At 36.5% G+C, this 13,373-nt stretch overlaps 1 protein-coding gene across 1 annotated transcript in view; it reads left to right on the top strand.

Moving 5' to 3' along the window:
• LOC131855529 (sortilin-related receptor-like) overlaps positions 1-13,373 on the top strand; it is a 42,913-nt gene that overhangs the window by 3,356 nt on the left and 26,184 nt on the right. Inside the window, exons 4-5 of the mRNA XM_059206803.1 lie at positions 765-1,016; positions 10,650-10,912. Coding sequence (XP_059062786.1) covers positions 765-1,016; positions 10,650-10,912 — 515 coding nt within the window. The remainder of the gene's footprint in view (positions 1-764; positions 1,017-10,649; positions 10,913-13,373) is intronic.

The following is a 13,373-nucleotide window of genomic DNA, read 5'->3' as shown; positions in this document are numbered from 1 at the left end:
ATTCATATATTAAGTATAGTAAGTTAAAAAAGCAAGTTCACACTACAAAACGAACTGTCTTTCAGAGTTGAATTTTAGATATAGAACCTATACAGTGGACCCGCCTTAAATCGGCCCCTGTCTAATCCGGCCCCCCTTGTAATCCGACATTGTCTATTATTTGTTATTGAATATTACTTTGACAATATACTTCAGAGTGCATATATATACATACATATATAACATAGAATCTTATCACTGGATCTGTAATTTGTCGGATTACAAGATACTCTTTTGTAAAAAATTCCGGACTATAAGCAGAGGACCCTTAAGCAGCACTCTATAATCCGACAAATACGATGGTCCGACACTGCCCTGCAAAACGTTTGTCGGATAACCGGGGGTCCACTGTATATGTATATAATATAAAGAATCATCATTGAATCTATAATTTGTCGGATTACAAGGTACTCTTTTGTAAAAAAAATCGGACTATAAGGGGTCTTAGGCAGTACTCTATAATCCGACAAATTCGATAGTCCGACACTGCCCTGCAAAATGATTGTCGGACTACCGAGGGTCCACTGTATTTTCATTACTTGACACAGGTATAAGAAACGAGTTATAGAAGGGGATTAACTAAGTGTGTATTTAAGATTTGCTTGCCTCTATTTACCTCGTAAACGACCGGTAAAGAATTGTTGCATTCTCAGAGATGATGGTAAAACTTGTCTAAAACTTCTAGGAACTTGAAACAGACATTAATTTTACATAACTTGTTCTAGCTGTACCTCACATTGGATGGTGGAAAATCCTTTAAACTCATTCAGAACTACGTAAAGACTTTCTACTGGTCATCCGGACCTGATTTCTCGAAGGTATTCTATGTGGAACGATGGAAGCCAGACAGGAGCAGCACAGTCATAAGCGCGAGGGATCCAACCGAACTCAATGATGAAAACAATGTTGTGTTTGTAGAAGCTAGGGACTTCCAAATTAAAGGAGACTACATGTTTGCAACGAGACAGTCAAAGGAGGTGAGTTTTTACTGGTTATTTTTTTATGTAAGTGAAATAGCAAATAAACTTTTTTCTTGGTTTATTTGCTGTTAAAAGTCTGGAATATATGTTGAAGATTTCATGGAACAATCTTATATCTCACATAGGGACCGACATTTTTTTTATTGTTAATTACGTATATTATTTTTTAAATATCTTTTTAGTGTACAATAATTTGAGGTAGACATTATATAAACCCTAGATTTATTTCAATTAAGGCTGATCATCCGGTCCCAACTTGTAAATTTACTTTCGTTGCTGAGTGACCCACCGTTGCTGAGGGGCATGCGGTTAGATTAGGTATATATATATAAAAAATATATATTTCTAATTATGATACACTCGCCCGTGCTAACGGTATGCGGTGGCGTGACACCAGTGCAGGTTGATATGTGATAAAATCAAGTGCCAGCCTGTCATGGCAAATTCAGCAGGCATTAACTGTGATGATTTCTAGGGGGTCGCTGGATGTAAATTATTAGTAATAGGGTCGCTATTCTCTATTTCTAATAAACCCCTTACCAATGAATTTTGAATGATTAAAGTGTCTATATCTATATACTCTGTAATCATACTGCCATATTGTACCCCGAAATACAGCTTACAAAACTACTTGGCGGTAGTAAATAAGTGAGACAGAAGTAGCCACTCAGATGACTTTGTACAAAGTCAACCTAGGTAACATTAGCCGTTTACTTATAGCCGACAAGGATATCTATGATGTGAGATCACGTCACGTTTCGTATTGATTATTATATTATCAAAGCCAATAATAAGTACACAAACATCATTTCGATAAATTGATGGCGGCGGATTAATGTACAACGTATACAATTTCGTTGGTAAATACAATGAACTTACGTTGGGCGTAAGTTAGTCGGGGAAATCTAGTTTCTAATATTTTTTCACTTTTGTATTTAGCTGGTTAACAGAACAGAACAGAACAGAACAGAAAATCATTTATTCAAATAAACTTAATTTAAGCACTTTTGAATAGTCATAACAATTTGTTTTTTATCTACCACTCGTTCGGAAAGCTGTCTCATCACAAGAAGAACGAGCAAGAAACTTGTGTGTTGCTCTTTTAAATAATCCTTGTAAGTTTACATTTACAAGTCGAAACGTGTGAATACAAACTACCAACAAGCACTAATTTTTGGGTCAAATATAAATATGCAATAAGATTAAATCAGTCGTAGTGATAAGAGCAGACTAGTTCCTACAAGCAGCACTCGTTTCACGAGTATGACGGATGAGCCAGCCATCACTGCGCTCGACCATATTTTAGGGAGCCCAATGACCCGGCCCACCACGCCGCCACATGTCTGGACATTTTAGTGAGCATGACTACTCATTCCACACGACCACGTCACAGCTACAAAAATTACTATATGGTAGTTACAGTATTCGCACTTTACATAAGGATGCATGCGGCAATCAATACAAAAGCCGCTACGCTATCATATATCAAGAAAGCAGTATGAAAATTAAAATTATAACGTTGTCCGCAAATAAACTTATTCTTGCTATATATTGCTATCATCTATAAATTCATCTATTTTATAATAGGCTTTTTTACATAACATTTGTTTAATATAAGATTTGAATTGCCTCTCTGTAAGATTTAGCGTAGACTCTGGCAGTTTATTATAGAATCTTACGCAATTACCATAAAATGAATTACTAACTTTGTGTAGACGACATTTAGGTAAAATTTGCTTATTTTTATTGCGTAAGTTTCTACTTGTACAGTCTTTAAGTTTCTTGAAACTATCTAATTTTTTCCTTGTATACATAATATTTTCATAAATGTACTGTGAGGCAACGGTGAGGATATTTGATTGTTTAAAGCATTGACGTAATGACTCTCTAGAACCCATACCATAAATAGAACGTATGGCTCTCTTTTGTAAAATAAATATAGTATTTACATCGGCAGCTTTACCCCACAGCAGTATGCCATATGACATAATGCTATGGAAATAACTAAAATATACAAGTTTTGCCGTCGCCACGTCTGTTAATTGCCTTATCCTTCTAATTGCATAAGCAGCAGAACTAAGTCTACTGGCTAATTTTGAAATATGGGGCCCCCATTGTAACTTCGAGTCCACTGTTATTCCTAAAAAAACTGTATCATTAACAAAATTTACTATTTCATTATTAAGCAATAGCTGCGTATTTACTTGTTTTACATTAGGAAGCGTGAATTTAATACACTTAGTTTTGTTGGAGTTCAATAATAGATTATTACATGTGAACCAATTTAATATAGCAGAGATAGCATAATTTACATCGTCTAATTGATTACATTGGCGACCAATTTTAAACACTAACGAAGTATCATCCGCAAATAACACTATATCTGCTAACTAACTTTCTCTACCATGTAGGGAAGGTCATTTATATAAATTAAAAAGAGAAATGGGCCTAATATTGAACCTTGAACTTTAACGTTGAATATATATATTCACAATTCTATGTTGGCCCCTATAATATCTCTTAACATCTTCTAGCTAGGGTATATTTTTGCAAAATTTATAAGTGCGAGGTTGTTTCATATTCATATTATAGATAGACATTTTTAAATGTTTGGTTGTGACCTAATCAATCGCGCTTTAACTGCACAGTTCGGATACAGTTTGTGTAAGAAAAATGCAAGTTATGAGACAGAATCAGTACCTAAAATACAATAAGAAATCTCCAACATAGTTCCTTATATATTTTTATAAACAACTTAACATCTGGAGTCCTGTTCATGTAATTCGAACAAGGGCAATATTTGCTAATTGGGTGTGTTATTGTAGAATGTTCCACGAAATAATAAGCAAACGTGACTTATAAACAAACAGATTGAAGTTTGGTCTGTAGTCGAATGTCGAATTTTACAATTTGCAAGAGTAATGGAACATATATGGAGAAATATCAGTCACGTTTTTTTATACCACGTAAATCTATGTTTTATAAGATCATTCTTTGAAATTTTATCTAAGCTACAAAAGTTAATTAATCATGTAACGAGAATTACTAAAATGATGTCATAGATCTGAAAAATTATTTGTAATTGCTGAGAAAAATTGAGATTACTAAGATCAATATTCGCGATGCGTCGTCTTAACTTTTGTTTTTTTTTGTCTATATTAGACAACTATTAATTTCTCAACTTATTTTAACTATTTATTAGAAGGCTTTGTCACATTCTTTCAAATTAAGAAATCAATTCCAAAGACGAGGAAGAAACCAACATGTCTACTGTGCCTAACAAGGGTTCACAAAGTGGTCGGCCAAATGGTTTCTCAAGTGAATAATGTGCCATAAATTGTTTATCTAGACAAGTTTGTTCGTCCATTCTCACTACTACAGTGTGGGTACTGGTGTTAACGAACAGAACAAGTAAACAATTAAATCTTTGAAGAAATTGTTAACTTTTTTAGTAACTTTGAAAATAAATTATGAAATTATGGCATATAATTACTTAATATACGTAACATCATATAAAACTTTATGTGGAATCCTTTCTATCCTATTATAAATCACACTGGTTTCACATTTCTCCTATATGTATCTCTAAATGTATTTATAAAACTTGGATTGGCGAACCTGCAATCTCTGAATATAATTTTTGTAAAAACCTGTTTACTTTTGTCAAAGAATATTGTAATAGGTATGCATTAAATAAAAAAAGTTACGGTTTTCCTTATAACAAAAAATGTGGTTTAAGTGATTTTTATTTTCGTGTGGTGACTGAATAGGTAAACTAATGAATGTAGATATTCTGAGTATTTTTCTAGACCGATAATTGTCCTTCATTGAAAATCGATATTAGTTGTAAGAGTAGTCTCTGCCAGACTATTCTTACAACCAATATCGATTTTCCGTGAATCGATATTACGGTTTTCGTTTACTTTATTTTCTTTTTTAATATCAGAGAAAACAAGAGGGTCTGTTATGTTCCCATATAAATTTGTATAAACCACCGGTTTATTTCATCGAAGGGTCAGTCAGAAATATAAATTCACAAAGTTTTTGGTTGTAGGACAAATTCGAACTCACAACCTAATCGCTGCATGTCGGGGTAGTAAACCACTATATATACCACGTCGCTCTGAAACAACTTATTTCCAAATAATAATCATATTAAAAGTGAAGTAGTGTTCACTCTGATATAGTTGTAGACCTTGATCACTCGATACTCTTCGGTGTAACTATTGTCTTCTGTGTAACTATAAATACAAAAAACCTTGGTTCGAAGTAATAGAGTTTGTAACGGAAAATAAATAGTTACCTCTATTAGCATTATAGTTGATTGATTACAGAAAACAATCTATACGCGTAATAATATGTAACTGAACGTTGTTTGTACATGGAATATATTTTTTTTTATTCGCCTGGGCATGCATTATAGATTTTACCTGTTTCAGACACCAACTTCTCACAACAATTGATTTTAATAGTAAATTTATTCATTGTATTATCCAAAGTACTACATGTATTTGTTGCCATTAATGTTTGTGAAGAGAAATACATAAAATTATTATTATTCAATATTATTCCCTGTGCGTTTGTGTGCTCCAATCTCAGAAACGACTTAACCGATTTGATTGCTGTTTTTACTAATGCATGACCAATCTCAAATTAAAGTTTTGTATTTATTACATTCGAATCAGTTTATACAGCACAAATTTGCGTGTTTACTAGTCGATAGAAATAAATAAAATTGAAGTGTCTGTTTGTATTTTCAAATTATCAGTTTCTCACTAAATGCATATGAAATATATTAAGTATATACGGTAATTAGTAGTATAGTTACGGTACTACTTACATAAGTAAAACATAATCAAATTCTATATATTATTATTTATATATTTATTATAATCGTCTATCTGTTTGTTCTTGCTAATATCTGTAACGACAGGACCGATTTTGATGCCACTTTATCTCGCAGTTAGCTAATGTTATAACGAGTAATAGGCTATTTTTATTAAAAATACGTTTAAAAAAGTTACATTCTATGCGGGGATTCAAGTAGCAAGTAAGAGCTAGTAAACAAAATGAAACTAAGTCATATCTGATATCAGACACTCAACCTTATGTTGTTGTCACAACAGTAGATATCGAAGTAATTTAATAAACCTAAGCAACTGTGGCACATGACTCATTCTATTATGTATAAATTGTCATAGGATATTACATATTGTCCGGTTGTTGAACTATTAATTAAAATGTAATTTACATTATACATTTGTTGTGTACTGCTAGAGTATTTTATCTTATTATTTGCTTACGAAGGATCTTTATTAAGCCCATTTCTTTATATTCTCGGGACATGCCTAGGGCCTAAATGTAGGAAGTCTAGTTTATAAACTAAAATTTATTTTATGCTTATTCCATACAACAAATGTAATGGACCCGTAGGTTCCTAATAAAAGGTCCTTTGTTGCTGTCATGGTGGTCCTGCCAAATGACCTCGAAAAAGCGCCCCTGCCTATGACCCCTATGTGACTATATTTATATTCCCTCACATGTATGCAATAACGATCTAGAGACTCAAGTATTAAAAAAACAGTCCTTTGTTATAGCTATGCCTAGGGTTGTCAACTAATGAGAACTGTATTTTGCTCAGAAATTTTTGAAAACCACATGTAAGACAAAGATATAATAAGTCCATTTTTCATGGAATTAAATTGAAAATTATCAAGAATATACATTTTATATAGTTCTTGTAAATAGTAGTAATTAATTAAACTTGAATTTATTAATAAATAAAAAAGGCTGTAATAGGTATTTTACAAAACTCTCTAATATTTTGTGGATCTTCTAAATCATTATTGTTTATCACCCTGCCTTTATGACATTATTTGTGGTCGGCAAAGAATGCCATTTTCTTCCACTGATCTTTAGACTCCTGCTTTACTGATTAGCCGCTATATCTGAGTTTACACGCATTTTATCCATTTCACCTTTCACACAATCCATACATCATTTTCCGGGCGTATTCTCCCAATAGATCCATCTATGTATGATCCACGTACTACAAAAAATAGTGCAATATATTGATTGTTGACAACCCTTGCTACAGCATTTCCACGTATCGAATTACTAATCAGTCACCTCAACTTTTATATGATATCATTGTACCTAGAATATATATAATGTTTGTTCACCTTGATCAAAGCTATGCCATTCTCTCGAGTGATGTGCAAATATATTGAATTTGAAACCATCATACACATAATGTTTAGATTTAGTGGTTGCACGTATTATACACGAGGTCAGGTGATTTTATTTTGCAACATATTCGATTATTTAATGGTTTTTTCCTTTACCTACGATTCTGGTTAAAATGATAATCCTATACGTCTTTATTCGATCAATTATATATACAGATTAATTCGGAATAATTGTAGATGGCACTGACCTTATCAAATTTAATAATAAAAAATAAAAATAATAAAAATACTTTATTTTGCAACAGGGTCCACATTTGGAGCTCGAAATTTTTTTTCGTCCTTAAACAAATTGTAAAAAAATTTACTTGTTTTAAATGTTTATCTGGGATTCCAACTCACACTTTACCGATTTTTATTTATCATTATTTTAATGTGTTATATACATAATCTTAATGCAAGCCGCCACACGGGTAATACCTAATAATGATTATCTTCATACCTTTGATAATATAACATTGTTCAGACAGAAACAGTCTATTTACGTCTTGATGAAAGTTCAAAACCTCTTTGTTTATTGAAATACATTGACCTTTTGTTAGATAAAATCGAGATTGTAATAATATAATAAATGTAACATAGCAAAGTTTTCGATATATTATTATGTAAGTGATATGTAATTAAAATATCAAACAAGCTGAAAGCCAGCCTTTTTTTTTTGGGAATCTTCGCCTGTATACATGAACGGCACCACGAACGTCACAGTAGTCACCCTTGATAGGCAATTCTCCCCTTCAGGCTTTGCCATTCAAAATGCCGATTGTCGCCAATCTCGTAAGAAAGATGATTGGGGGCATCACTGTATTAGGATCGGGAATCAGCAGCGAAATCATTCCCACGCTACCTTTCAGAAATAAATGTGCTTAGGAGATATTCGGTGTGAAAAGCTCGTATGGTGAACAAGTAACCTCCAAAAAAGTAACACGTAATCGTAACACTGAGACTTGTCATTTTTATACTTACCTTCAAATAATTAACTTTTGTTTTACTGTCAAAAAAATTGTTTTTTGTTATATATGGATACTAATTGTACACGCGGTTTCAATCGCATGAAATTTGTAGTTGTTTTATTCTGTTGTATAAGCAATGTTACTGTAAAGTTTCATCATAATCTATTCAGTAGTTTTTGTGTAAAAGAGTAACAAACATCCATCCATATTCACAAATTTTCTCTTTTATAATATTAATATGATTAATGTTTTACAAAATTCTCTTTTTAAAACCATATAAATGAGAATGGATATTAAAGAGCGGGATGTACCTGATACAGGCATCGGCTTGCTCGGTCATCCCATCAATGTATTATTCTATTCCAACTGTTTTTAAAAATATAACCATATTTTTATTTTTTCATGCCAAACAACTCACAATGCGTTTTTGTTGTTAAATATTCGAAATTATATATAGTATTGTTGACATTTGACAGGCTCGGTAGTCTAGCAGTTTAGCACACCGCCTTTCTTCCGATGGTCGCGAGTTCGATTCCTCGCAACATACATAAAAATATTATGTTTGTAGACTAATACAAACATAATGAACACTATTTTTTATGTGGATGTTTTCTATGTACACTTATGATGATGATGTATTTATAAAAAATATTAATCTTTCAGTTGTTGGATATCCATAATACAAACTAAGACTTCGAACTAGATGGCGCTGTGTGAATTGTCCTGTATTATTATTCTGCGTAGGAGTATTAGTAATATTGTTCACGGTTGAGGCTTAAAATCACTAATCGACAATTTTATTCTAAAATAATTAGCATGATATTAATTATATTGCAAAATGAGTAATGATTCGTCATAGTGTTGTTTTGTAGCCTGAGTCTCCAACCAGATTTCAGTTTAATGTTCATTGTATTACACAATATGAGTCATTTATTCCATGAAGGAAACAGTACAGAAACTGTGTATTTAATATATAATTAAATGAATAACTATCCTTCCCAGATTGTCATAAGAGTACTTAATTCACAGTTTACTGAAATATAGAATAATATGTATTTCGTAATATACTACATTAATACTTTTGAATATCTAAATTCAATATAGATAGATAAACACGAAACAATTACATTCGATTATGATAATAACTCAGCTTGCCATCAAGCTGACTTTTATTCCCCCAACAATAATGATTTTTTTTTTTAAACTAAATAGCAAATTTTTACAAAGAAGTAAAATTTAATTATCTATTTGTAACTTCAAATTAATGGCTTTTCACTAAAGGCACAGTATATACGGTACTTACATAAAAAATAAATATTGTTTTGTCTGTTTCTTTGTACTTGCTAATGTATGTAAACTAGTAGCCCGCCCTGGCTTCTCCTAGGTGCTCATAATGGTCATCACATTGTGATTTTATTTATATTTACATAATATGTTGTGTAATGTCAAGCTGGAATAATCTACTTTTCCATCAGTGATTGAATTTCGCAAATCTGTGCAGGGGTTGCGGAGTTTCTTTCTTGATAACAAAATCCGACCTCACTCTTTATAATATGAGCGTAGATTGAATTTTTTTTAACAATATTATTATTAAATCAAAATTTTATGTACGTAACAAATACAAATTTTATATACTACCGGAACACTTTTAAAATATTTATTCGTACACATAGAAAATTTTTGGAAATTTAAAATGACTAGTAATGTATAAAATAGATGAATTATTTGTACACATTGAAAATAAATGGATAAAAATTACAAGTAATGTGTGAAATAGATGAATATGTAGACGTTGCGTGGAGAGATTCTTATAAATAACATAATATTAGTATAAGGTTTGTTTACAAAAAATGTTTCATGTTTACCTAAAACTGTGGCAGGTGATAGAAATTCATAGATTAGATATATTACTATCTATGTATGCATATATTTGTTGATAAGACGTCTATGTCCTACGTTATTTTTAATCATCACTACCTATATTCTAAACAAAGGACTATCTGATATATATATAATTATAACCTATACCTAACCTAACCTACCACTTAATTAAAGTATAATCAAAAAGAATATTCTCCTTATTTATAAAATTGTTACTAACATGTAATAAACTTATATTAATAAAAACTTATATTAATAAATATTGTGTCAAAACACTCAAAGAGATTAAATGGACTTGTGGAAGGTTTTCGTTTTTATGAATCAGTATATTATTTTAGTCTTAAACAATGTAAGAACATTGGATAATAAAACAATAATATATATACATGGAAATCTTTTTTTCGAGGATAACATCTATGTATAGTATGTTCATAAAACAAGTTTGGGACTGGACATGTAGCGAAATTTTTCAGGGTTATTATTATGATTCGTAGTTGACTTAGAGAAATCGTAAAGTCTTATTCACAATAATATTTTTTACAAATTTGTTACAGAAAAATACGTTAAATCTCTACATATCGCACCAAAGAGGTCCCTTCTTCAAAGCAGAGTTCCAGACCGAACTAGATCTAAGAAAGTTCCATATCGCTGATGTAACAGACAAACGCATCTTCGTCTCGGTAATGCACACAGACAATCTCGCCCACTTATACGTATCAGAGATCAACAACAATTTCACGCAATACAACTTCGTGTTGAGCTTAGAACAGGTCCTGTGCTATTTCCCAGATGGTAACTGGAAGGACAGCTGGCTGGAGTAAGTGCCCTTATTTTTACAAAACAAGTTCTATCTAGATAACATAACAACAAAGGTGAATATACGTCCTTGTATAACTAAATTGTTAGACGCTTTCTAATTACAAACTCCAAACTGTATATTCGACTTAATATGTTTTTTTATGTAATTTGAATGCCAAACAAGCTGACGGTCCACCTGATGGTAAGCGATAACCGTCGCCTATGTACATGAACAGTACTACGGACATCACGTTATCATGTGGCACTCGTGATACCACTCATACGTTGCCATTTCAGAGGATAAGAAGACATGCCTCTTATTCTGTAATTTGACTACCTAATCTGCACTTTTCAATCAAAAGAGCTTACAAAGCAAGCTGCTTGACGGCTGTAACACGCAGACTACTTTTTACATTCTACTTCTCGTTAATACCCTATTTAACAACTGACTTTTGAAAAAAGTAACACTGCTCGGCACCTAAAAAAGAAAGTGTGATTATATTTATTATTATTGGGTCGTCCGCTGGTCCTAACTGGACCGCTGGGTACGGGCCCCGAGCTTGCGCTCCTTGCCCGGGCATTCTGCTGGGGTGAACCACCCCAGCGTCGTTCTTTTACCGGCCGACCTGCCGGCCGGCCGGAGGGCGGCTGCTTCTCAGCAGCCGCCTGTGGGCGTTGTGTGGCAGGAATCATTATGTCGCTCGCCGAGCCGGCTTAACGCCGCCACGTCACGTAAATGACGTGATCACTCGGTGGAGAGTAGGTCGCGCGGGAGCGCGCGAGTGGCGTCCGGTGGGCGCGCGTGGAGAGGGGCGAGGTCGCGCAGGTGCGCTTCGCGCCCGCTGTCCGCGCGCGAGAACATCGCGCGCGTCAACCGGACGACGAACTGCTCCACCGATGGGACCTTGAGGTCGCGGGCGATCACGTCATTACGGACGTACCGTCCGGCATTTGTGCACAGACGGAGGGCGGCGTTCTGTTGGACCCGCAGTCTCCGCCGCTGTGAGGCCGAGCACAGTGCGTACCATGCGGGGGCGGCATATGTGAGCCGCGAACGAATGTAGGTCTTATAAATGCCTACTTTCGTCCGCAGCTGCAGCCTGGATTGTAAGACCGGTCGCAGCATAGCGCGCGCGGCCTTGGCTTGGGTGACAACCCGGTCCACCTGCGGCTTCATACGCAGCGACCGGTCGATTTCTACCCCTAGGTAGCGCACTGTGCGTTCCCACTGTATGGGCTGGCCTCTCAGTAAGAGGGGCGGCGGGCATTTGCACCCGGGGCGGGTAAGCAGCGCCACCGTTTTACCCACGTTAACGGTGGTACGCCACTTATCCAGCCACTCGGGGAGCAGGTCCAACAGCCGCTGCATTTTGCGAGCGGCTGCGTAGGCTCGGCGAGACGACGTAAGGAAGGCACTGTCGTCGGCGAAAAGAGCGAGGACGACATCCCTCTCTCCCTCTCGGAGCTCATCCCTCAAGGTGGGGATGTCGTCTGTGTACGTCGCGTAGAGCGCTGGCGAAATGCAGCTGCCCTGCGGGACTCCGGCGGCAATTGGGCGTGTGGTAGAGTCACAGTTCTCGACCGAAACATAGAAGCTCCGGCCCGAGAGGAACGAGTCCACTACTCGCACGTATGCTGACGGCGTGTTGGTGTCGAGCAGCTTTGACACCAAACCGTCGTGCCACACACGGTCGAACGCCTTCTCTATATCGAGAAATACGCCGACCGTGTAGTGGCCGCGGTTGTGCTCGACAGCCATATGGTGGAGCACGCGCGTCAGCTGCAAAGTCGTCGAGTGTCCGCCTCTGAAACCGAACTGCTCGTCGCGAGGCGACAGAGTCGGTCTCAGGCGGCGGAGCAGGAGGCGCTCGAACGACTTTGCTACGTGCGAGAGCAGAGTGATGGGCCGGTAGCTTGCCGGCAGGCGCTTGTCCTTGCCGGGTTTCGGGAGGACTATGACTCTACCCAACTTCCAGTTGGTAGGGAAGTGGCCGGTCCGGAGTATACCGTTGTAGAGCCTAGCTAAACACGCTAGGGCTCTACGGGGCAGCTGTGCGAGCGCTGCGGTACTGATCCCGTCCGCTCCGGGCGCTTTGCGCTTCGGCAGGCGGCTGACGAGCCGCCTTACCTCGCCGGGCGAAACGAAGCTCACTTCGTTTACGTCCGGCGACGGAGCGGTACGGAAATCGCATACGCGACGTACGACTCGCTCGTGGTGCTCGACGACAGTGCTGGATGCGTCGGCGGCGATTGGATTGGCCGTGAATTGCCCCTCCAAGTGCTGTGCCAGGATTTCTGCCCGGTCTTGGGCTGCGTAACGACGTCTGCCCGTCTCGTCAAGCAACGGGCAGACGGGGGGTCGTGCATTGGTGAGCTGTCGATTGAGTTTGTGCAGGTCGGTATCGTGTTCGCCAGCCCGGGATATGACACCATCCCAGGCGGCTCCACGCCAATCCCGCACTCCCTCCGACAGCTCTGCA

Source organism: Achroia grisella, unplaced genomic scaffold (assembly GCF_030625045.1).
Source record: "Achroia grisella isolate CSIRO2021 unplaced genomic scaffold, CSIRO_AGI_Agris_v1 utg146, whole genome shotgun sequence".
NCBI classification, from domain to species: Eukaryota; Metazoa; Arthropoda; class Insecta; order Lepidoptera; family Pyralidae; genus Achroia; species Achroia grisella.
The sequence above is the reverse complement of the archived record's forward strand: the minus strand, read 5'-3'. Positions and strand labels throughout refer to the sequence as shown.